Below are 26,791 nucleotides of genomic sequence, written 5' to 3' on the forward strand. Positions count from 1 at the left end.
GAATGAAATAAAACCCATGAAAATTGATGAATTTAACTTACGTTTTCAATGTTTATCAAATTAAAAGTTATTGATCTGTTGAAGCTGTCCGGTTGTAACTCCACCTGCCTGTTAACTGAAGAAACCATAAAGGGTGAAACTTCCTTCCCACCTGTCCGACCTACAATCGGGGGCGGGGACATTAATGAGAGTTTTCTTAAAAGGGCTTTTCTTTACCATTTCTAAGTTTACTCGCTGAGCTAGATGACAAGTGGCAATGGACGACGAATGCAGCCTGGAAGTTTACAGAGGCAGCAAGCCGAGCTCCGACAAGTGCAGGGTGCCGAAAGAGCAAGAGAGTCTCCCCAGCCCCAGCGACCTGACAGATAAATACCTCCCGAATAATGCAGTCACCCCGAGCGCTCAGTACGGCATCAATGTTTTTGCCCTGGGTTTGGTCCTAACGGTGGCAGAGGCGTCGCAGAAAGCCGGTGCGACGCAGGAACATGTCTTGGCCTATCTCAGCACCCTCATGGCGATGCAGCTAGTGTGGATGTTCTGGTACTTTGTGAAGCGGCACGAAAGGAGAGGGTTGGCCATCGATAAAGATGACCACGCCGGGCCAGGGTGGCTCAGAGGCAAGTTGTCAGGGCGGAAGGGGCGTTAGCGGGGAAATTCGGGTGTACACTGGGAGCTTTATTGTTCTATATGTTCACATTGCCATAGTTTAAAAGAGTTTAGCCCTGTTACCTTGGGAAGTATGTGAAATTTGTTTAGATTTGTGTTTATAACTGCACCGCGCCGTCTATGTTACCCGACCTGTTGAGCACCTCTCTTATCGCTGGTTGAGCTTTCGTGCCTTGTGCACTTCCGTTAAGCTGCAGAACTGACACGATAGTTTTAGTATCATCAACTGCAGTGTTACAGCGTGCGATAAGTTGAGCAGTTTATCATTGTAACGATGCTCATAACTCGCTCAGTGCATAGGGTCAGTGCCAACTCGACGTTGCTCAAAGTAACAAACAAAATTTTACAGTACATCAGATATGAAGTAGTTGGAACAAGTTGTAAGAAAATTCAATTAATATAATTTAAGATCTGTTTTTATTTCTTTAGAAATTAACTTTTATTGCGTTTGGTTCCCAGGTGGTTTAATCTTGTTTGCCATCTTGAGTTTAGTTCTGGATATGTTGAAAATTGGATACTATGTTGGATATTCAAGTTGTCTAACAGACGCCAGTGGTGCCTTTCCCGTGATTCACGCAGTACACACAATCTCTCAGGCATGTTTATATGTATTTGATTTTTAATTTGTGTTATCATAGAAGAATAAGTATGCAGTACATATTAAATATATAATTTATTTTCAGGTATATTTCCTTTGGTTTCATGCAAAGGATGTCATTCAAACTTTTCAGATTATTGAAAGGTAAAGTATGTACCATATTCCCAACAGGATAACGTTTCTTCAGTCTATTGTATCAAACGAATGAATTTAAATGTCAGAACATTTTAAGGATGTGATTGTGCAATGATTATGGCAGAGTAACTTGCTTAACATGTATCAACATAACACAAGGTAAAGTTGCAGCTCTGTTAATACCTGGTTACACAACACTCGTTCAGTTCTACTTACATCTACAGGAAAGATGTGAAGAGGCTGCAGGGGAGGTTTACCAGGATGCTGCCTGGATTAGAGAACATGTTTTAATGAGCATGGGTTGAGCAAGCTAGGACTCTTTCTCTTTGGAAAGAAGAAGGGTGAGAGGTGACTTAATAGAGGTATACAAGCTGCATAGGTCAAGTGCATATGCATGGACCATATTCCCCAGGGCAGGAATGGCTAATTCTAGGGAGCATGGTCTTTAAGATTAGAGGAAACTCTAGAGGGATGACAGGGACTTTTTTTTTACACAGTGGAGGGTGCATGGGTGTAGAGGTAGATACTGTCGGGGTATTTAAGAAACACTTGGGCACATGGATTGTAATAAAGTGGAGCACTATGTAAGAGGGAAAGTGTAGATTAACCTAGTCTTCAGGAAATACAACTACACCAAATTAGAGCTGGTAGATTGTAGTTGATCGCCACAATTTCCATCTTCATTTCTTCCAGTAACATAGAATACACCCCCTTTGGGTGAGGTAGCTTTTTTAAGTTCATGGTTTCCAACATTTTTTCCCAAATACATCCTGTATATGTACTATTGGAATGTTGTCACTGCTTTCTCTTTTGCTGTTTTGCTAAGGAGAAGGTACTCCAATGACCTTGGCTTGCAAAGATTCATATTTTAATCTTTGATTACTCATCATTATTATGTGCTGTGTCACATGACATGAGTGATCATGGTCTTCCATCTGTCTACAATCTGTGCCTTTGAGGAAGAACCCCTTCACACTGTTGTTCTTTTCTCTATCCACGACCATGACTGTTCTTGGCAAAATTTTCTACACAATTGGTCTGCCATTGCCTTCTCTGGGCAGTCTTTACACGACGGTGATCCCAACCATTATCAATACTCTCAGAGATGATCTGCTTGGTGGCAGTTGTCACATAACCAGGACTTGTGATATGCATCAGCTGCTCATACGACCATCCACCACGTGCTCCCAAGGTGACACATGAGCCTGACCCGGGGTGGGGGGGGCACTGCTACTTTGCCCAATGGTGACCTGCAGGCTAGCGGAGGGAAAGAGCACCTTGCACCTCCTTTGGTAGAGATGCATTTCCACCCTGCAACCAGAATTTGATTACTATTTATCTTAAATAGGAACTGCAATTTTTTCAATGTCAGCTATTGTCTAGGTTTGCACAATCTTTGTCCCTTTTATTCCCATATTTTAATCTGTTCCATAAGTCTGTATCTTCCTGCTGTCACTTGTTGTCTCCCTTTCAATTTATTTTAACCCTTACATTTTTGATGTACAATCTATTTAGATTTCATGAGCATATTTATTCAATTTCCAAAGTAACACTCATTACAGAGAGTGGGGCTTTCTGGCCCTTTGAGTTACACTGCCCCAACAACCCCTGACAAACAGGATTAACCCTAACTTAATCATAGGGCAATTTGCAATGACCAATTGACCTACCCAGTATGTCTCTGGACTGCAGGAGGAAATCAGAGCATCTGGGAAAATTCACACATTCCATAGGGAGGACATGCAGAGGCTCCGTCCAGAACAGCACCGGAATTAAACTCCAAACTCCGAATTACCCTGAGCTGTATAGAGTTGCATGAACTGCTGCACTGCTGTGGCACCCATTTCTGCTTGTTTGTATATTGTCTTTTCCCATGGATATTCTGAAACAGATTTCCAAATACATTCCCATGGAAACATGTTCCACATCATTCCCCAGGACTAGATTCATCGTTGCACGGGAAGCACAGATTAAATGATTTGGCGTACACATTTCTGGATTTCCCACTTGGCTCAATAAGCCTTCACTATTCCAATCTATATCAGAAAAAACTGAAGTCCTATTACACTTTTATTCCTAATTTTCTTAAATTGCCCACAGTTTTCCTGTCTCTTTGCCAATATTCATTGGTTTTCTTTCATACCAAATTGTTCCATTGTTGCCCCAAAAGATCAAGTTGTACGGTTTTTCAGTGTTCTGGTTGTGTATGAAGTTAGTAGAGAATTCTGGGTGTACTGCTGACATTAACTGATCCGATCCCTTTTCCTGTTGTGCATGCCGGTTAGCTTTCTGCACTCCATGCATCTTCTGATAAAGTGACAGGGAGTTTTGTTACAATCTTAGATCTAATTAGGGAACTTAACATAAAGGAACCCTTTGGTGGCATAATATGATTGAATTCGTACTGCAATTTGAGAGGGAGAAGCATAACTCACATGTATCAATATCGTAATAGAATAAACAAATACAGAGGCATGAGAGAGGAGCTTGCCCAGGTGGATTGGAGGAGGATACTGGCAGTGATGACAGCAGAATGTGGCTGAGGTTTCTGAGAATAGTTCACAAGGCACAAGAATGATATGCCCGACAGAAGTTGTTCTCAAATGGCAGGGGTACGCCAACATGGAAGTTAGGACTGCATAAAACCCAAGGAAAAGGCATATACATTAGCAAGAGTGAGTGGGAAGTTGGATGATTGGGAAGTTTTTAAAATCCATCAAAAGGCAACTGAAAAAGCTACAATAAGGGAAAAGATGAAATGAGGCGAAACTAGCCAATAATATCATGCAGAATCTGTTTATTTTTCGTTAAATAAAGAGTAAAAGGGAGGTGAGAGTTGATATTGGACCATTGGAGAATGATGCTGGTGAGGCAGTAATGGAGGACAAGAATTGGCAGATGAACTTAATGGGTACATTGCATCAGAATTCACTGCAGAGGACACTAGCTGCGTGCCAGAGGTCTGTGAGTGTCAGGGAGTAGGAATGAGTGCCATTGGGGGAAAAAGTGCTAGGCAAACTCAAAGGTTGCTAAGACATCTGGACCAGATGGACTACATCCCAGAGTTCTGAGAGGGGTTACTGAAAAGATAACGGATGCATTGGTCATTATCTTTCAAGAATTACTTAATTCAGGCATGGTCCTGGAGAACTAGAAGATTGTAAATGTCACTCCACTCTTTAAGAAGGGAGGAAGGCAAAAGAAAGGAAATTATTGGGCAGTTAGCCTAACCTCAGTGGTTGGGAAACTGTTAGAGTCTGTTATTGAGGATGAGGTTTCAGGGTACCTAGAGACTAATGATAAAGTAACTCAAAGTTGGCATGGTTTCTATAAAGAAAAATCTTGCCTGACAAATCTGTTAGAATTCTTCAAGGAAATAACAAGCAGGGTGGACAAAGGAGAGGCAGTGCATGTCATTTACTTAGATTTCAGAAGGCATTTGATAAGGTGCCTCACATGAGGCTGCTTAACAATATAAAATCCTATGGCATTACAGGAAAGATACTGGCATGGATAGAGGAATGGCTGACAGGCAGGAGGCAGTGAGTGGGAACAAAGGGGGCCTTTTCTGGTTGGCTGCTGGTGACTAGTGTTCCTCAGGGGTTAGTATTGGGACTGCTACTTTTCACATTGTTTGTCAATGATTTAGATGCTGGAATTGATGGCTTTTTGGCAAAGTTTGCAGATGATACGAAGATGGGTGGAGGTGTATTAGTGCTGAGGAAGCAATGCAATTGCAGCAGGACATAGACAAATTGGAAGAACGGGCAAAAAAAGTGGCAGATGGAATACGCTGTTGGAAAATGTATGATTTTTGTAAAAGGAACAATAGTGTAGATTATTATCTAAATGGGGAGAAGGTCAAACATCAGAGGTGCAGAGGCTCTTGGGGGTTCCTTGTACAAGACTCCCGGAAGGTTAATTTACAGCTTAAGTCTGTGGTAAAGGAAGCAAATGCAATGTTGGCATTTATTTAAAGGGGACGAGAATATAAAAACCAGGAGATGATGCTGAAGCTTTGTAAGACAGTAGTACGGCTGCACTTGGAGTATTGCCAATAGTTCTGGCCCCCTTACCTCAGGAAGAATGTATTGTCATTGGAGAGAGTCCAGAGAAGTTTCACGAGGACGATTCCAGGAATGAAGGGGTTAACATAGGAGTGTTTGGCAGCTTTGGGACTGTACTCACTAGAATACAGAAGAATGCTGGGGGATCTCATTGAAACCTACTGAATGTTGAAAGGATTGGATTGGATTGAAATGCTGGATGCGGAGAGGATATTTCCCCTGGTGGGGATATCCAGAACTACAGGATGCAATCTCAAAATTGAAGGGTGACCTTTAGAACAGAAGTAAGGAGGAATTTTTTAGTCAGAGTGGTGGATCTGTGGAATTCGCTGCCACAGACTGCAGTGGAGGCCAAGTCCATAGGTATATTAAAAGTGCTAATGATAGATTCCAGCTTGGTCAGGTCACCGTATCAAGGGATACGGTGAGAGGGCAGGTGTATGGGGTTGTGTGGGATCCGGAATCGCCATGATGGAATAGCAGAGCAGATTGGATGGGCTGAATGGCCTTGGTCTTGTGGTCGTGTGATCTAATATTCTCCTTTCTGTTATGGCAATAGACTTTGCTTTATTGTTTGCTTTTGGCTGTTAGTCTTATTCTGTAGTTGTCTGAGGAGAAAATGCATTTCTTAAACAATGTTAGTGCAGTATCTTGAAGGAAATTTAGAACTGATTCTGATGCTAAAATTAAAATGAAACTTTGGAATTGTAAGAGTTGTATTTTCTAGCTGTAATTGTTTTATTTTAGACACTGTCCTTGGTATAGTAATCCAAAAATTTTGAACATATTAAGTGAGCATTTCCTTTGAAATGCCTTGTGAAACTAATTGACTGGACTGACTTTAGAAACTTTTTTGAATTTTTGCAACTTTATGATTTCAATGTTTTCCACGGTAAAATTTCTAATTTTAATGTATTTACTACATTCTGTGTGCATTACAAGATGTGTCTTTTCATTAGATTTGGGATGATTCATGCTGTCTTCACAAATCTGTTATTGTGGGTGAATGGTATTGTTGCTGAATCTGAACATCAGTTGAATGATCACAAAAAACGACTGGCCACATTTGGAGTTATCAACATATCTGTGGGTAAGAAATTTTCAGTGAATTTAAACTCCAGAACAAGAGAAATGAAATTTAGAGAGGATATTTCTTAACCATGTGTAGAAGTATTTGAATTAACAAATGCACACTGACAGGACAGAAAAAACAACAATCTTTTAGAGGATCAGGCAGCACCTGTGGAGGGAGAAGAACAGTTGAAGTTTCGGGTTGAGACCTTACATTTGGTTTGAAAGAATGTGATTCAAATATAATGTACTTGGTATTATTTTATCTTTTTTGACTTATATCTTGTACTCTGTATTCTTCTATGTAGAAATTAATAACTATGAAAATTTAATAGGGGAATTTCAGTCGGCTAGGTATGTGGCTCAGGATTGGCAAATGGCTTTCAGTCTAGATTGCAATTGCAATCCTATGGTCTTCTGTTTCATAAACTGCCCAGGAGCCTACCATTCACTGTACAAGTCCAACTCAAAATGCAGTGTGCCTCCTCTGGATTGAAAGCCGATCCTTGGGTCATGTACCTAGCTGATTGATATTTCTCTAATTTGTCATAATTATCTACAATGTCTACAACGCCATTTATTTGGTATCATTTGCAAAGTTACCACCCATGCCTTGTACATCAAACTCCAAATTGTTTTAAGTAAATTACAAACAGGTTTCAGCACCAGCTCCCTGTGTCACATCGCTAGGCACAGGACTCCAGTTTGATAGGAGCCTAGACAAACATCTTCTGGTTCCTACCACTGAGCCAATTATGAATGTTCTTCCTCTGGATCCAATATGATCAAACCTTCCAGACTAGTCTGCCTGGAGAGATTTTGTCAAAGGCCCTGCCACAGTCCACATTGACAACATCCACTGATCTACCCTACTGGTTACTTCCTTGAAGAACTTCAAAAGATTTCTCAGACATGAGTACCCACACAAAGGATGTCAGCTGTCTCCAATCAGACCTTGTCTCTCTAAATGTTAGTACATCTTGTCCTTCAGAGTCCCCTCCAGCAATTTACCTACCAGCAACGAGAGGCTCAGTGGGTTGTAGTTTCCTGGTTTTCTTTTGCTACCTTTTTTTTCAAACAATATTACCATATTAACGACTCTCCAGTCCTCAGGATCATCACCTGTGGCCAGAGGTGAAGCCAAAGTTCTGCAAGGTGTCCACAATTTCTTGTTCAGCTTCCCACAGGGTCTGAGAATGCACTAGATCAGGCCCTGGGGATTTATCCACCCTAATGTACTCCAGTACCACCTCCATACTAATTAATGTGATCCAAGACATCATTCATTCCCCTATTCCTTTTAACTTACTTTTCTCCACATTAAAACCAGAAGAAAAAGTATTAAAAATCTTGCCCATTTCCTTTGGTTCCATATATATGTCAGTTACGTTGATCATTAAGGGATCCTGTTTGCTCCACAGTCACCCTTTTACTCTTGTTATATCTACAGAATCTCTTGGGATTTTGCTTCATCTTGCCTGCCAAATCTTGTATCCTCTAATATCTCTCAAGTGCACTCCTATACTTGTAAATCATCAAGATATACTAGTTCCTCATTACTTGTACACAGTAAAAACCTCCCTCTTTTTAGCCATATAAATATAACCATATACCAATTGCAGCACAGAAACAGGCCATCTCAGCCCTTCTAGTCCGTGCCGAATGCTTACTCTCACCTAGTCCCACCAACCTGCACTCAGCCCATAACCCTCCATTCCTTTCCTGTCCATATACCTATCCAAGTTTACTTTAAATGACAATACCGAACCTGCCTCTACCACTTCTACTGGAAGCTCGTTCCACACAGCTACCACTCTCTGAGTAAAGAAATTCCCCCTGGTGTTACCCTTAAACTTTTGCCCACTAACTCTCAACTCGTGTCCTCTTGTTTGAATCTCCCCTACTCTCAATGGAAAAAACCTATCCACATCAACTCTATCTATCCCTCATAATTCTAAATACCTCTATCAAGTCCCCCCTCAACCTTCTACGCTCCAAAGAATAAAGACCTAACTTGTTCAACCTTTCCCTGTAACTTTGGTTCTGAAACCCAGGTAACATTCTAATAAATCTCCTCTGTACTCTCTATTTTGTTGACATCTTTCCTATACTTAGGTGACCGGAACTGTACACAATACTCCAAATTCAGCCTTACCAATGCCTTGTACAATTTTAACATTACATCCCAACTCCTATACTCAATGCTCTGATTTATAAAGGCCAACATACCAAAAGCTTTCTTCACCACCCTATCCACATGAGATTCCACCTTCAGGGAACTATGCACCATTATTTCTAGATCACTCTGTTCTACTGCATTCTTCAATGCCCTACCATTTACTATGTATGTCCTATTTGGATTATTCCTACCAAAATGTAGCACCTCACACTTATCAGCATTAAACTCCATCTGCCATCTTTCAGCCCACTCTTCTAACTGGCCTAAATCTCTCTGCAAACTTTGAAAACCTACTTCATTATCCACAACACCACCTACCTTAGTATCATCTGCATACTTGCTAATCCAATTTACCACCCTCATCCAGATCATTAACATATATGACAAATAACATTGGACCCAGTACAGATAGATCCCTGAGGCACACCACTAGTCACCGGCCTCCAACCTGACAAACAGTTATCCACCACTACTCTCTGGCATCTCCCATCCAGCCACTGTTGAATCCATTTTACTACTTCAATATTAATATCTAACGATTGAACCTTCCTAACTAAACTTCCGTGCGGAAACTTGTCAAAAGCTTTACTGAAGTCCATATAGACAACATCCACTGCTTTACCCTCGTCAACTTTCCTCGTAACCTCTTCAAAAAATTCAATAAGATTTGTCAAACATGACCTTCCACGCACAAATCCATGTTGACTGTTCCTAATCAGACCCTGTCTATCCAGATAATTATATATACCATCTCTAAGAATACTTTCCATTAATTTACCCACCACTGACATCAAACTGACAGGCCTAATTGCTAGGTTTACTCTTAGAACCCTTTTTAAACAATGGAACCACATGAGCAATACGCCAATCCTCCGGCACCATCCCTGTTTCTAATGACATTTGAAATATTTCTGTCAGAACCCCTGCTTTTTCTACACTAACCTTCCTCAAGCTCCTAGGGAATATCCTGTCAGGACCCGGAGATTTATCCCTTTTATATTCCTTAAAAGCACCAGTACTTCCTCCTCTTTAATCGTCCTAGTTTCCATAACTTCCCTAATCGTTTCCCTTACCTTACACAATTCAATATCCTTCTCTTTAGTGAATATGGAAGAAAAGAAATTGTTCAAAATGTCCCCCATCTCTTTTGGCTGCACACATGGCTATCCACTCTGATTCTCTGAGGGACCAATTTTATCCCTCAGTATCCTTTTGCTATTAATATAATTGTAGAAACCCTTCGGATTTATTTTCACCTTACTTGCCAAAGCAACCTCATATCTTTTAGCTTTTCTAATTTCTTTCTTAAGATTCTTCTTACATTCTTTATATTCCTCGAGCACCTCATTTACTCCATGCTGCCTATATTTATTGTAGATCTCCCATTTTCCTAACCAAGTTTCCAATATCCCTTGAAAACCATGGATCTCACAAACTTTTAACCTTTCAACCTAACAGGAACATAAAGATTCTGTACCCTCAAAATTTCACCTTTAAATGACCTCCATTTCTCTATTACATCCTTCCCATAAAACAAATTGTCCCAATCCACTCCTCCTAAATCCTTTCGCATCTCCTCAAAGTTAGCCTTTCTCCTATCAAAAATCTCAACCCTGGGTCCAGTCCTATCCTTCTCCATAATTATATTGAATCTAATGGCATTGTGATCACTGGACCCAAAGTGCTCCCCAACACGTACTTCCGTCACCTGACCTATTTCATTCCCTAACAGAAGATCCAACACTGCCCCTTCTCTTGTTGGTTCCTCTATGTATTGCTGCAAAAAACTATCCTGCACACATTTTTACAAACTCCAAACCATCCATCCCTTTTACAACATGGGCTTCCCAGTCTATGTGTGGAAAATTTAAAATCTCCCACAATCACAACCCTGTGCTTACTACAATTATCTGCTATCTCCTTGCAAATTTGCTCCTCCAATTCTTGCTCCCCATTAGGTGGTCTATAATACACCCCTATCAGTGTTACTACACCTTTCCCATCCCTCAATTCCAACCAAATAGTCTCCCTAGACGAGCCCTCTAATCTATCCTGCCAGAGCACCGCTGTAATATTTTCTTTGACAAGCAACACAACACCTCCCCCTCTTGTCCCTCCGATTCAATCACACCTGAAGCAACGAAATCCAGGAATATTTAGTTGCCAATCACACCCCTCCTGCAACCATGTTTCACTAATAGCTACAACATCATATTTCCATGTATCAATCCATGCTCTAAGCTCGTCCACCTTTCTTACAATGCTCCTAGCATTAAAATAAATGCACTTAAGAAATTCTCCATCTCTTCCTCTGTTTATCTGTAACAGTACAAAGAACTTTACTGTCGTCTTTTTCTTTCTTCTCCCATACATCTGTTCCTACACTCTGGTTCCCCTCCCCCCTCATTTCTAGTTTAAATCCACTGGAGCCTCTCTAGCAAACCTACCTGCAAGAATATTTGCTCCCCTCCAGTTCAGATGTAAACCGTCCCACTGGAACAGGTCCCACCTTCCCTGGAAAACTGCCCAATTATCTATAAATCTGAAGACCTCCCTCCTGCACCATGTCTTCAGCCATGTGTTGATCTGCACTATCTTACTATTTCTAAACCCACCTGCACGTGGCACTGGTAGCAATCCTGAGATTGCTATCCTGGAGGTTCTGTCCTTTAACTTGGCACCTAGCTCCCTAAACTCACCTTTCAGGACCTCCTCACTCTTCCTACCCACGTTATTGGTCCCTACATGGACCACGACATCTGGCTGCTCACCCTCCCTCTTGAGAATACTGAGAACTCGATCCGGGATATCGCGGACCCTGGCCCCAGGGAGGCAACAGACCATCCAGGATTCTCGATCTCTTCCACAGAACCTCCTATCTGTCCCCCTAACTATCGAATCCCCTATCACTACTGTTCTCCTCTTTTCCCTCCTTCCCTTCTGAGCTGAGGGTCCAGTCTCGGTGCCAGAGACGCAACCACTGCAACTTGTCCCTGGTAGGTCATGCCCAACAGTATCCAAAACGGTATACTTATTGTTGATGGGAACGGCCACAGGGGTGCTCTGCTCTTCCTGTCTATTCCCCTTCCCTCTCCTGACAGTCACCCAACTATCTGTCTCCTGACTCCTAGGGGTGACTATCTCCCTGAAACTCCTGTCTATTTTTGCCTCTGCCTCCCAAATGATCCGAAGTTCATCCAGCTCCAGTTCCCTAAAACGGTTTGTCAGGAGCTGCAGCTGGATGCACCTTTTGCAGGTGTCGTCATCAGGGACAACAGTGCTCGCCCTGACTTCCCACATACTGCAAACGGAGCACTCAACTGCCCTAACTGCTGCCTCCATTACCTACTCCTAAGCTAATTAGATTAATTAAAGGAGCTTACACAGCCATACCTCACCTGGAGTGAAGCTCGTACTCAGCCTCTACTCGCTTTTAAAATTCCCCCACTGATCTCAGAGGTCGACTTTCACGCACCTGCACAGTCTAGCCTCTTTGTCGCGATCAGTTTTAAAAACACAGCTTCTCTCCGAGCTTCTTTTACCTCTTCCCTCTCCACCTCTTGCTGCTTCTTGCCACTTGCCCTACCTCATTTCCTAGGAAGAGATCCAACATTGCACCCTCTCCATTAAGGCAGGGAGATGATTGGGTGAAGGAACCATGGTTGACAAGAGATATGGAACATCTAGTCAAGAGGAAGAAAGAAACTTGTATAAGGTTTTGGAAGCAAGGATTGGATGGGGCTGTAGAGAGTTACGGGGTATCCAGGAGAGAGCTGAAGAATGGACATGGGAAAGCTAGAAAAGACCATGAGAAGGTCTTGGTGAGTAGGATTAAGGAAAACCCTAAGGTATTGTACATGTGTGAAGAACAAGAAGATGACTAAGTGAGGGTAGGACCAATCAAGGATAGTAGAGAAATGTGCCTGGAGGTAAGGGAGGTCTTTAATGAATATTTTGATTTCAGTATTCACCAGTGAGAGTGACCTTGATTACGAGGACAGAATAAACAGATTCATATACTTGAATATCTTGACGTTAAGAGGATGTGCTGGAAAAACATTGGGATAGATAATCCCTGGGGCCAGACAGGATATACCCCAGAGAACTGCAGGAAGTGAGGAAGAGATTATTGCACCCTTAGTAATGATTTTTGTATTCTCACTGGCCTGAGTAGTAAAAGATAATTGGAGAGTAACAAACGTTATTCTTTTGTTCATGAGAGAGAGTGTAAAATCTTGGGGTTTAAACTGGAGTTGCAGGGGGATGGAAACCAGAGTGCCAGAACAGTTAGTGGAGATGTTGTGGCAGATGCTGGTTAGACATCAGGCAAAGTCAGGAATCAGAAGGTTTAGGATGGTGCAACTAGTGTCCTAAGCTGCATATATTTCAATGCAAGAAGTATTATAGGGAAGGCGAATGATGGTCCTGAAGATGAGGTAGTTGGTTTACAAATGGAGACAATGTGTAGTGAAGAGAGGCTGCTGATGGGGCAAAATTTCAGTCAACAGGATGAGTTGCAACGTAAAAATCAAGAAGTGTGAATACCGGACTGGTGGTGTTGTATCTGTGTGCAGCATATGGAATAAGGTAGATGAACTTGCAGCATAGTTGCAGATCGGCAGGTACAATGTTGTATGCATCACTGAATCATGGCTGAAAGAAGATTATAGCAGGCAGCTTAATGTCCAAGGATACACGTAGTATTCGAAGGATAGGCAGCAAGGCAGAGGAGGTATTGTCGCTCTGTTGGTTTAAAAAAAAATGAAATTGCCTCTTTAGAAAGAGGTGCCATAGGGTCGAAAGGTGCTGAATCATTTGGATAGAGCTAAGGAACTACAAGGGTAAAAAGACCCTGATGGGAGTTGAATACAGACCCCCAAACAGTAGTCAGAATGTGGCCTACAAATTACAATGGGAGATGAAAAATGCTTACTAGAAGGGCAATATTACAATAGTCACAGGGGATTTCAATATGCAGGAAGACTGGGGAAATCAGGTTGGTACTAGATGCCAGGAGGAGGAATTTCTTGAATGCTTGTGAGAGCTTTTAGAGCAGTTCATGGTTGAGTCTACTGGGGGATCAACTATTCTGGATTAGGTGTTGTGCAATGAACCAGAATTGATTAGAGACCTTTAGGTAAAAGAACCCTCAGGGGAAAGTGATCACAGTATGATAGACTTCACCCTGCAAATTGAGGAGAAGCTGAAGTGGTCATAATGTGAATTCAATCACATTTTCTGACTGGTTGCTGTGTTCCTCAGAGGTTTCTATTGGGACTGATTCTTTTTACATTATAAATATTTGAATGATGAAATTGATGGGTAGAAGTGCAGGTAGTTTTGAGGATGTAAAGTGGCTACAGATTAGGAGAACGGGCAAAGAAGTGGCAGATGAAATACAGTGTCAGGAAGTGTATGGTCATGCACTTTGGTAGAAGAGAAGAAAAGGGTTGACTAAATTCAAATAGGGAGAAAATACAAAAAACTGAAATGCAAAGTGACTTGGGAGTCCTTGTGTAGGATTCCCTAATGTTAGTTTTCAGGTTGAGTTGGTGGTGAGGAACGTAAATGCAATATTGGTACTGTATTCATTTTAAGAGGACCAGAATGTAAAAACAGGAACGTAATGTTGATACTTTAGAAAGCACTAGTGAGGCCTCACTTGGAGTATTGTGAGCAGTTTTGGGGGGCCTTCATCTTGGGAAGGATGTGCTGAAACTGGAGAGGGTTCAAGGGAGGTTCATGAAAATGACTCCAGGATTGAATGGCCTGTCGTATGAAGAGCATTTGATAGTTCTGGGCCTGTATTTACTAGAATTCAGAAGAATGAGGGGTGACCTCATTGAAACCTATCAAATGGTTGAAGGACTTGATAGGAGTGGATGTGGAGAAGATGTTTCCCATTATGGTGAGTCAAAGACCAGAGGAGATGGCCTTAGAATAGAGAGATGTCGTTTTAGAATGGGGGTGAGGAGGAATTTTTTTGGCCACTGGTGGATCTGGGGAATTCTCTGCCACGGGTAGCTGTGGAGACCAAGTGTTTAAGTATATTTAAGGCAGAGGTTGATAGGTTATTGATTGGTCAGGGCATGATGGCATATGGGGAAAAGGCAGGATATTGGGGCTGAGAGGAAAATTGGATCAGCCATGATGAAATGATAGAGCATACTCAATGAGCAAAATGGCCAAATCTGCTTCTATATCTTGCGGATAGAGGGCATTCTATTGAAGATGTAGGTTGATCAAGCTAGGGCTGATCCCTTTAGAGTACAGGAGGATGAGGGGTGACAAATAGAGATGTACAAGACGAGAAACATGGGTAAAGTGGATAGCCAGAGACTATTTTGCCTAGGGTGTAAATGGCTTATAGAAGTGGCTTTAAGGTCATTGGAGGAGAGTGTAGGGGTGAAGTTGAGTGTAATTTCTCTAAACAGTGGGTGCTTGGAACTGGGATGGAGCCAGATATATTAGGGGAACTTAAGAAACTGTTGAGCACATAGGTGATAGGAACATGGAGGATTATGTAGAAGAGAAGAGCTAGAATAATCTTAGAGTAGGTTAATAGGTCAGCACACATCGTGGCCAAAGGAGCTGCATTGTACTAGTGTCTGATGTCCCCCTCTATTGGTAATGGAAGATCTTTTGGACACTTCACAAATTCCACTCCATCCAAGACATTCAGTGTGTACAGCCCAGCCAGTATTAGGGGAGCTAAAATATTCCACTACTACTACCCTGTTCTGTTTACAACTTGTTGCACTTTCTCAATGTATCCGTTCTTCCAATTCTGGTGACTATTTTCGGGGGTGGGGGGGTGGGGGTAGAGCTATAATACAATCTCTTCCTATTTCTAAGTTCGACTCATATGACCTCTGCACCAGAGTATCCTCTCCAAGGTCTGTTACATCCTCTTTCATCAAGAAGACAAATTTTCCCTCCTTTCATTTGCATCTGTCATGCCTGCAGCACTTGTGTCCCGGAACATTGAGCTATTTTCATGCTCTTCCCTCAGCCACGTCTGTAATGGCTGCAGTATCCCAGCCCTCTGAGTCAATGCACATTACGTTCATCTGCCATATCTGTTAAGCCTCTTGCAATGAAAGGAACAGTTTAAGCCAATTGGTTTTTTTCTTCCCTTTTACTATGCTCCTGTGTATGCTCTCATTAGCTACAGTATTAACCATAAGATATAGGACCAGAATCGGGCCATTTCATCACATCCTTTCTAAAATTAAGAACCCAAAACTGCTCACTATACTCCTAGTGAGGCCTCATTAGTGCTTTATAAAGCCTCAACATTACAATGCCTGTAAAAAGTATTCACCCCCTCCTTGGAAGTTTTCATGTTTCATTGTTTTACAACATTGAATCATGGTGGATTTAATTTGGCTTTTTTGACACTAATCAACAGAAAAAAGACACTTTTGTGTCAGAGTAAAAACAGATCTCTACAAAGTGATCTGAACTAATTACAAATATAAAGCACAATAATTGATTGCATAAGTATTCACCTCCTTCAAGTCAGTATTTAGTAGATGCACCTTTGGCAGCAATTACAGTTTTGAGTCTGTGTGGATAGGTCTCTATCAGCTTTGCACATCTGGACACTGCAATTTTTCCCCAATTTTTTTTTTTACAAAACTGCTCAAGCTCTGACAGATTGCATGGGGATCATGAAGGAACAGCCCTTTTCATGTCCAGCCACAAATTCTCAATTGGATTTGAGTTAGACTCTAACTTTGACTTGGCCACTCCAGGACATTAACTTTGTTTTTAAGTCATTCCTGTGTAGCTTTGGCTATGTGCTTGAGATCATTGTCTTGCTGGAAAACAAATCCCAAGTCACAGTTCTCTTGCAGACAGCATTAGGATTTCCATATAATAATTTTGCCCTCTACCTTCACAAGTCTTCCACAGCCTGCTGCAGTGAAACATCCCCAAAGCAAAAGATCATAAGACATGCAGAATTGGACCATTCAGCCCATCGAGTCTGCTCTGGTATTCCATCATGGCTGATCCTGGATCCCACTTGACCCCATACAACCACCTTCTCGCCATACCCTTTGACCTGACTAATCAGGAAACTAACGACTTCCGCTCTAAATATTCCCATGGACTTGGCCTCTACCGCAGTCTGTGGCAGAGCATTCCACAGATTCATTACTCTCTCTCTGTCTAAAAAAAAATTCCTCCGTACCTCTGATCTAAAAGGTCACTCCCAATTTTGAGGCTGTGCCCTCTAGTATCCTCTCCACATCAATCCTGTCTAGTCCTTTCAACATTTGGTAGGTTTCAATGAGATCGCCTTTCTTTATTCTAAATTCCTGTGAGTATACGCCCAAAGCTGATAAATGCTCTTCATATGTTAACCCCTTTGTTCCTGGAATCATCCTTGTAAACCTCTCTGGGCTCTCTTTTCTGAGATATGGGGCCCAAAACTGTTGCCAATACTCCAAGTGCAACCTGACTAGTGTCTTATAAAGCCTCAGCATTACTTTTTGCTTTTATATTCTATTCCCCTTGAAATAAATGCCAACATTGAATTGCTGCCTTTATGACAGACTCGACCTGTAAATTAACCTCCTGGGAGTCTTGCATGAGGATTCTTAAGTCCCTCTACACCTCTGATATTTCAACCTTCTCCCCATTTAGATAATGGTCCACACTGTTGTTCTCTCTGCAAGCTCTGATAGTCTTGCTGTCCACTACACCCCCCAATCTGATGTCCTCTGCAAATTTACTGATCCAGTTGACCAGATTAACATTCCAATCATTTTCTATAGATCAGAAACAACTATGGACTCAGCACCTCTCCCTGTGGTACTCTACCTGTCACAGGCCACAGGCCTCCATTCAGAGATGCAACCATCTATTACCACTCTCTGGCTTCTCCCACAAAGCCAATGTCTAATCCAATTTATTACCTCATCCTGAAGGCCAAGTAACTGAACATTCCTGACCTTGTCAAATGATTTGCTGAACATCCATTGCTTTGCCATCATCAACTTTCCTGTAACTTCCTTGGGAAAAACTCTGTTTGGCTAGACATGATCAACCACTCAGAGCCATGCTGACTATCCCCAATCAGTCCTCGTCTATCCAAGTATTCATATCTGGTCCCTTGGAAAACATTCCAATAACTTTCCCACTTCTGATGTCGGGCTCACTGGCCTATCATTTCTTGGTTTATTTTTAGATTTTTCTTAAGCAGTAAAACAATGTTAACCTTTTCTGTCATTGAAGATTATGTAAATATCTCTGCTAGAGCCCCTGCAATTCCTGTACTTGCCTCCCACAGGGACTGAAGGAACACCTTGTCAGACCCTGAGGACAGCAAACAGCTCCTCTAGTCTGGAGAGGGTCCATGACCTCGCTGCTGCGTTGCCTCATTTCCATAGACTCAGTGTAGTCTCCTGAGATGCAAAAAAAATCCATTCGCATTCTTCCCCCCCCCCCCCCCCCAACTCTTTTGACTCCACACATTCTGAAGTGGGAGGGTGATCAGCCAGATGTCGTGGTACACATTGGTACCAATGACATGGGTAGAAAGAGTCAGGAGGTCCTGAAGAATGAGTACAGAGAGCTTGATAGGAAGTTGAAAAACAAGAGCTTGAGGGTAGTAATCTCTGGATTGCTGCCTGTGCCACATGCCAGTGAGGGTAAGAGTAGGATGCTCTGGCAGATGAACACGAGGCTGAGAAACTGGTGTAGGGGGCAGGGTTTCAGATTTCTAGATCATTGGGACCTCTTCTGGGGCAGGTGGGACCTGTACAAGAGAGATGGGTTACACCTGAACTACAAGGGGACCAATATACTTGCAGGGAGGTTTGCTAGTGTTATTGGGGAGGGTTTAAACTAGATTTGCAGAGCGATGGGAACCAGAGTAGATAGTGGAACGGGGGTAAAAATAAATAATGTTAGTAGTTCATGCAAAGTCACAAATAGTAAGGTTGTGTGTGGTGATAATAATCTTCTGAGGTGTGTATATTTCAATGCAAGGAGTATTGTGGGAAAGGCAGATGAGCTGAGGGCCTGGATTGACACATGGAATTATGACATCATAGCCATAACTGAAACTTAGCTACAGGAGGGGCAGGAGAGAGATGTTTCAGGCGTGATAGAGACAGAGGGATGAAGGTTGGGGGGGGGGTGGCTTTGCTAGTCAGGGAAAATATTACAGCAGTGCTTCGGCAGGAAAGATTAGAGGGCTTGTCTACTGAGGCCATATGGGTGGAGCTGAGAAACAGGAAAGGTATGACCACATTAATAGGGTTGTATTATAGACCATCCAATAATCAGCGAGAATTGGAGAAGCAAATCTGCAGAGAGATAACAGACAACTGCAGGAGACAGAAAGTTGTGATTGTGGGGGATTTTAATTTTCCACACATTGATTGGGACTCCCATACTGTTAAAGGTCTAGATGGGTTAGAGTTTGTGAAATGTGTTCAGGAAAGTTTTCTAAATCAATATATAGATGTACCAACTAGGGAGGATGCAATATTAGATCTCCTATTAGGAAATGAGTTAGGGCAGGTGACGGAAGTGTGTGTAGGGGAATACTTTGGTTCCAACGATCATAACGTCATTAGTTTCAACTTGATCATGGATAAAGATAGATCTGGTCCTTGGATTGAAGTTCTAAACTGGAAAAAGGCCAAATTTGAAGAAATGAGAAAGGATCTAAAAAGTGTAGATTGTTCTCTGGCAAAGATGTGATTGGTAAGTGGGGGGCCTTCAAAGGAAAAATTTTGAGAGTGCAGAGTTTGTATGTTCCTGTCAGGATTAAAGGCAAAGCGAATAAGAATAAGGAACCTTGGTTCTCGAGAGACATTGGAACTCTGATGAAGAAGAGAGATGTATAACATGTATAGGCAACAGGAAGGAAATAAGATGCTTGAAGAGTATAAAAAGAGTAAGAAAATACTTAAGAAAGAAATCAGGAGAGCTAAAAGAAGACATGAGGTTGCTTTGGCAGTCGGTGAGGGATAATTCTAAGAGCTTCTACAGGTATATTAAGAGCAAAAGGATAGTAAGGGATAAAATTGGTCCTCTTGAAGATCAGAGTGGTCGGCTATGTATGGAACCAAAAGAAATGGGAGAGATAGTAAATGGGTTTTTTGCATCTTTATTTACTAAGGAAACTGGAATGGAGTCTATGGAAACAAGGTAAACAAGTAGGGAGGTCATGGAACTTATACAGATTAAAGAGGAGGAGGTGCTTGCTGCCTTGAGGCAAATCAGAGTAGATAAATCCTCAGGACCTGACAGGGTATTCCCTCAGACCTTGAGGGAAACTAGTGTTGAAATTGCAGGGGCCCTGGCAGACATATTTAAAATGTCGATATCCAAGGGTCAGGTGCCGGAGGATTGGAGGATAGCTCATGTAGTTCTGTTGTTTAAAAAAAGGCTCAAAAAGTAAACTGGGAAATTATAAGCCAGTAAGTTTGATATCAGTAGTAGGTAAATTATTGGAAGGAATACTAAGAGATAGGATCTACAAGTATTTGGATAGACAGGGACTTATTAGAAACAGCATGGCTTTGTGCGTGGTAGGTCATGTTTAACCAATCTATTAGAGTTTTTCGAGGAAGTTACCAGGAAAGTGGATGAAGGGAAGGCAGTGTATGTTGTATACATGGACTTCAGTAAGGCCTTTGACAAGGTCCCGCATGGGAGGTTAGTAAGGAAGATTCAATTGCTAGGTATACATGGAGATGTAGTAAATTAGATTAGACATTGGCTCAATGGAAGAAGCCAGAGAGTGGTAGTGGAGGATTGCTACTCTGAGTGGAAGCCTGTGACTAGTGGTGTGCCACAGGGTTCAGTGCTGGGTCCATTGTTATTTGTCATCTATATCAATGATCTGGATGATAATGTGGTAAATTGGATCACAAATTTGCTGATGATACAAAGATTGGAGGTTTCAGAGCTTGCAGAGGGATTTGGACCAGTTGGAGGAATGGGCTGAAAAATGGCAGATGGAGTTTAATGCAGACAAGTGTGAGGTATTGCACCTCGGAAGGTCAAACTAAGGTAGAACATACAATTAAATGGTAGGACACTGAGGAGTGCAGTAGAACAGAGGGATCTGGGAGTACAGATACATGATTCCCTAAAAGTGGCGTCACAAGTAGATAGGGTTGTAAAGAGAGCTTTTGGTACATTGGCCTTTATAAATCAAAGTATTGAGTATAAGAGTAGGAATGTAATGGTGAGGTTGTATAAGACATTGGTGAGACTGAATTTGGAGTATTGTGTGCAGTTTTGGTCACCTAATTACAGGAAGGATATTAATAAGGTTGAAAGAGTGCAGAGAAGGTTTACAAGAATGTTGCCAGGACTTGAAAAACTGAGTTACAGAGAAAGGTTGAATAGGTTAGGACTTTATTCCCTGGACCGTAGGAGAATGAGGGGTGATTTGATAGAGGTGTATAAAATTATGATGGGTATAGATAGAGTGAATGCAAGCAGGCTTTTTCAACTGAGGCCAGGGGAGAAAAAAACCAGAGGACATGGGTTAAGGATGAAGGGGGGAAAGTTTAAAGGGAACATTGGGGAGGGGGGCTTCTTCACGCAGAGAGTGGTGGGAGTATGGAATGAGCTGCCAGATGAAGTGGTGAATGCGGGCTCACTTTTGACATTTAAGAAAAACTTGGACAGGTATATGGATGAGAGGTGTATGGAGGGATATGGCCCAGCTGCAGGTCAGTGGGACTAGGCAGAAAAATGGTTTGGCACAGCCAAGAAGAGCCAAAAGGCCTGTTTCTGTGCTGTAATGTTCTATGGTTCTACATAGATTGCCATTCTAATTCTCCAGAGGTCCAATTTTGTCCCTTGCAATCCTCTTGCTCTAAAAGTATCTTGGTATCTTGGGTATCTTGGGATTCTCCTTCATCTTGTTTGCTCTGGTAATCTGATGCCTTCTTTTAGCCCTCGTGATTTCATTGTTCTCTTGTATTTGTACTCCTCAAGCACATTTGTTTCTACCTGGCTATACCTGCTGGGCACCTCCTTGTTTTTAACCAGGGCTTCAATATCTCTTGGAAACTTCTCTTCTGTGTTTTGGTACTCTGGTTCCCATCCCCTGCAACTCCAGTTCCAACCCTCTGTGCAGCACTAGTAAACCTCCCCACTAGGATATTAGCCCCTTTCAGTTCAGGTGCAAATCTCTTCTGTAAAGGTCCCACCATCCCTGGAAGAGAGCCCAATAATCCAAAATTCTGACCCCCTCCATCTTAGTGATCTTCCTATTTCTGACCTCACTAGTGTGTGGCATGGGTAATAATCCTGGGATCACAACCTTGGAGGTCCTGTCTTTCCACTTAGCACCTAACTCCCTGAACACCCTTTGCAGAATCTCCTACCTATGCCATTGGTACCTACATGGACCATGGCCTCTGTCTGCTCACCTTCTCACTTGAGAATATTGAGGAGTCAATCTGAGATGTTCCAAACCCTGGCACCTAGGAGGCAACATATCATCTGGGAATCTTGTTCTCATCCACAAATCTCCTTCTCTTTGTTCTCTTAACCAACATATTCCCTATCACCACAGGTCACCTTTTCTCCCCTGCCCTCCACTCCCCTTTCCTTCTGAGTCACAGTGTCAGAGATCTGACCCCACCAACAGAATTCAAAGTGGTATACCTGTTGTTGAGATGACAAAACATATCTAGAGATTCTGTGAATGACACCGGAAAGAGCTGCCTTAAAATAGGGCTGAGCAGACCTGGTGTGGGTTTATGAAAGGAAAACAGCTGGGACTGAGTTGGAGAACGATGTAAAGAAGCTTTGAGCAGGGTTATTAAGCAAAGTAAAGCTATCCACTGTGGTGCACATAACAGGATATTGAGTATTTGAAAAGATGAGGGTTCAAAGAGACCTACTGTAGGTGCCCTTTGTGCATAAGTTGCTGAAAATAAACATGACGGCTAGCAGTGAGGAAGGCAAATTAACAGCAGGGTGAATGCAAATGTCAATATCATAGTGCCTTGACTGCACACTGACTATTGTATGCAATAAAAGTATGAGTGGGTTTAAGTCTCACTTAAAAGTACAAGTCCTTGTAGTTTGCATAATATTGTTCAAAGGTAATTTGCATAATCCTTTTTATTTTAGAAAAGACTGCACCAGAGTGTAACTGTACTACCAATGCGTGTGCTGTTTTCTACAAAGGTTTCTATTACATGTATCCCTTCAGCATTGAGTACCATGTATTTGCGTCTGCCATGCTTTATGTCATGTGGAAGAATGTTGGGCGGAAGATCGAGGAGCATAGACCGCGCAAACTTTTTTTTAAGAGACAATACAAAATATTACCAGGACCAGTTCTGGGAGCTGTTGTACTGGCAGCCACCATAGGAATTCTGATTGTGTACAAAATACAGGTGGGCCATTCTGAAGCTCTGCGCCAGTCTGCTGTGACTATGTTCTACTTGTATAGTATTACAGTGCTAAGTTTAATGTCTGCAGCAACCACAAGTGGCCTTGTGATTTATAGAATAGACAAGCGATTGGTGGACAACTCCACGAACCCTACAAGGAAGTTGGATGGCTCCCTCCTGGTTAGCACAGCCTGTGCCTCCTGGCTCCTCTCTTGGTGCTCTGTGATAGCAGGAATTGCAGCAGAAAGGCGCCCAGGTCATACGTGGTTGAATCTACCCTTTTCTTTGTTAACAATCATTGAGAAATATCTCCAGAATATGTTTATAATCGAATCCCTTCATCGTGAAAGTGACAAGTACAAGAAGCAAGTGGAAAAGAGCCAAGGGGTCTTCACCATTTCAGCTTGTGGGAATTGCATGGAGCAAGCTGGTGGCGATGGCAGGAGCAATGCAGCCAGGGGAGATGGTGGCTGGCAGCCCGCATCCTCTGTGCCACTGAGGGACATTGAAATACGCACGTGGGACATAAAGAGCCTTTTGCTGAAGAATATCGCTGCCTTTCTCTTCCTGTGCAACATTTCGGTAAGATTTAGAAATGCAATACAAGCCAGTTGAAAAGCAATCTTTAGTCTTTTATAATAGTTTTTTTATTGAGAAAGAATGTCTGGGACTTGTATTTGGCCTTTTTAGATCATGCTGGAGCATTTTAAAGCCAGTGGTATATTCTCTGCAGTGTGGTCACCAGTGTTTATACGAAGCAGAAAATGCACAACTACTTTACTCATAGCAGATTATCCCATCAACAAGGTGACACCTACTAAATCAGTTCAATCAGTACGTTTGTGTATCTGAGATTCTTCTAAACTGTACGTCTGTACTTGGGCCATTCTGTAGGACAGCAAAGAGGACTTTTGTATTCCAAAGAAAATAACTCAATTCAGTTCTGAAGTGGCAGCCTTTGTTTTTGATTCAACCCTTCAACCACTGCCTTTCAAGGCAAGGAATGTGAACAAGCCTGAGGCATCTCATGGGATGAAACAGATGGGCACATTGGAGAGAGTAGGTTATTCACTTATTTCAAATCTCTTCCCAAGACAAAGGAGGCCATTTAGCCCTTTGGTCCCATTTTCTCTCTCCTCGCCTGCCCCCACATTCCTTGTATGTCCAATGACTTCCTCATGTTACATGTTATCCACTATCCTAGGGATAATTTACCATGGCCAGTTAGCACATCTTTGGGCCATGAGGAAATCCACCTGGTCATATACAAGTCAGTGGAGTTGAGGCAGCAGCTCTACGTGCTTCACTGTGCTGTAACCTGGAAAATGGGGAGAGGCAGGGATTGCTTTGAGAGCAGCCATAGACTCATTGAGCCAAATTTCCACATCCACAAAAATGAGTAAATATAGCACTGAAACATTTATCTAAAGTATTTAGGACTAGCATTTTCAAGTGAATTCAAAACTGGCAGAAGCTAAACTTTGAAGTGGACTAATTCTTTCATTCACTGGGAAAAAAAATTGCCTTTTTAAACAAGATTTTCATGGGAGAAAAGTGCTGTAGAAATGGGAAAAGGAGGTTAGAAAAGTTATCAAATGTCAGGTGAAGTTAGACATTTAATAGTTCAATCCTTTGGGGGCAATCAGATTACTGAATTGCATCAGTTAAGATAATTTGCAATTCAATGATTAGCTTAATTAGTTTGAATAACTTGGTTGAAAATATTTTTAAAAATTGTTTTTTCATTATTTTTGATTTGAGCTGGGAACATCCATAAGCATTATAAATACATTTCCAGCATTATTTTTAAGCTATTGAATTTGACATTTGGCTTTATCAGGGTTTTTTGTAAAAATCAAGGTTGCAGATACTGGAAAGGTAAAAATAAATTCCAAAAATGCTGGGATCACTCAGCAACTTGGGTAAAATTTGTGGAATTGGAGAGAGTTAATAGTTCAGTTTTAGTGAAGTCATGCCCTGAAATGTTAAATCTTTCTGAAGGTGCTGACTGATCTGAGTATTTGCATATTTTCTTTACTGCAATTTCTTTGTGGAGTCTTGTTCTGACCACCCATATGGTGACGATGCATCATATGAATGACCCCAGGCACTAGGGTCACCAGGCAAGACTTTGTCATTTCAGATTGGTACTGCTTGATAACATGCCATTCAGTGGATCTGAGAAAAGTCCACCTTAACCTGACTCGTCCATTGAGCCACAAGGTAGTCCCATTGCCTGTTTGGGCCATGACTCTCTATCTTTCCTATCCATGAACTTGTCCAAATGTCTTAAATACTATAATTGTACCTGCCTCACCACTTTCTCTGGCAGCACGTTGCATTGTGTACCGCACTCTGTGAAGAGGTTGCCCCTTGGGTGTCTTTTGAATCTTGGCTGGAGAAAAAGACTTCTAACACTATCTTTGTATTTCATACACCTCCCAAAAGATTGCTACTCGGTCTTCTATGTTACAAGAAATAAAACCCAGTTTGCCCGGCCTCTCCTGTAACTTGGGCTCGAGTCTGAGTAGAATCCTGATAAATCTCTGCACTCTTTCCAACTTAACGAGGACTTTAGCAGCACAATCAAAACTCTGCACTATTCAAGTGCAGTCTTATTAACATCTTGTGCAACTGCAACATAATGTCCCAATTCCTGCCCTCAATGCCCTGACTGATGACAGCTACTGTGCATTCTACACCACCCTGTCTACTGGTGATGATGCTCTCAGCAAATTATGTACTTTATTGCTAGGTCCCTCTATTCCACACTCCTCCGAGCACAAACATTTGTTGTCCTACCTTGGTTTGATGTTGTATATTGCAATGTTTTCCACTTAATTAGTAGTTTATTTTGATTAAAGGTTGCAGAAGTGATTTAATTTTTTAGCTTTCATTTAAAATATAAAATTCTGAAAATAGTCAACAGGTAAGGCAGAAAGAAAGAAATTGTCAACACTTCTTGTTAGTGACTTTTCATCAGAATTCATTTTGGCCATGTGAACCATGAACTATTAATACAGTACTTGGATGATTTCAGTAAGCATTTTTATAAGTGTTTTTTTTTAAATGTCTTTATAAAAGAGATTTGAATCTTAACAGAATGTTACAATACTTAAGCAGAATCTAGTCAAATGCTGCAATTAAAGTTGTAATCAACAATCCTGTTTCTCATGGTCCAGTGTTGAAACACTTGGGAGGAAGTTTATTAATTGGCATATACAGTATATTTGGATTTATTCTGTTTTGTGGCTTGTGTTGAGAAATTTACAATCAATCTCATTCTCAGTTTTGCTTTTCTTCTGTTTAAAGTTCTGGATACTTACAGCATTTGGAACTCGCCCGCAGTTTGACAACGGTCTTGAAGAAAATGTTTATGGATTTGAAATGTGGATTCTAATTGTAAACCTTGCAATGCCTTTTGCTATTTTCTATCGTATGCATGCTTCTGCATCACTTTTTGAGGTGTTCTGTTTGGCATAGTTAACAAATTAAATGTCATTGGTGTGTATAGAGTGCAGATAGTGTATAGATAACTGCAAGGGGGGGAAGAGCTCCATTAATTGCACTTGAATTTCTTGTATCAGAATATGGTTTTGGCACTAACTAAAAGTTAATAATTTTAATTTTGTACTAATGTTTACTGGAGTTGTATTTTGTATTAATTTATTATGCAAATTTTCAATTA

At 41.6% G+C, this 26,791-nt stretch overlaps 1 protein-coding gene across 2 annotated transcripts; it reads left to right on the forward strand.

The window, feature by feature from the left end:
• The first annotated feature begins 166 nt into the window (after positions 1-166).
• On the forward strand, positions 167-26,791 carry otop1 (otopetrin 1). 2 transcript variants are annotated; one of them, XM_073041865.1, is made up of 6 exons: positions 167-617; positions 1,126-1,262; positions 1,350-1,408; positions 6,426-6,556; positions 22,895-23,685; positions 26,416-26,791. In XM_073041865.1, the coding sequence occupies exons 1-6, from the start codon at positions 257-259 to the stop codon at positions 26,584-26,586; spliced, it is 1,650 nt and encodes a 549-aa protein (XP_072897966.1). In that variant the 5' UTR covers positions 167-256; the 3' UTR covers positions 26,587-26,791. The 2 variants fall into 2 exon arrangements, with proteins under 2 accessions (XP_072897966.1, XP_072897965.1); XM_073041864.1 differs by having other exon boundaries at positions 22,838-23,685; positions 26,416-26,787.

This window comes from Hemitrygon akajei, chromosome 4, assembly GCF_048418815.1.
Source record: "Hemitrygon akajei chromosome 4, sHemAka1.3, whole genome shotgun sequence".
Taxonomy (NCBI): domain Eukaryota; kingdom Metazoa; phylum Chordata; class Chondrichthyes; order Myliobatiformes; family Dasyatidae; genus Hemitrygon; species Hemitrygon akajei.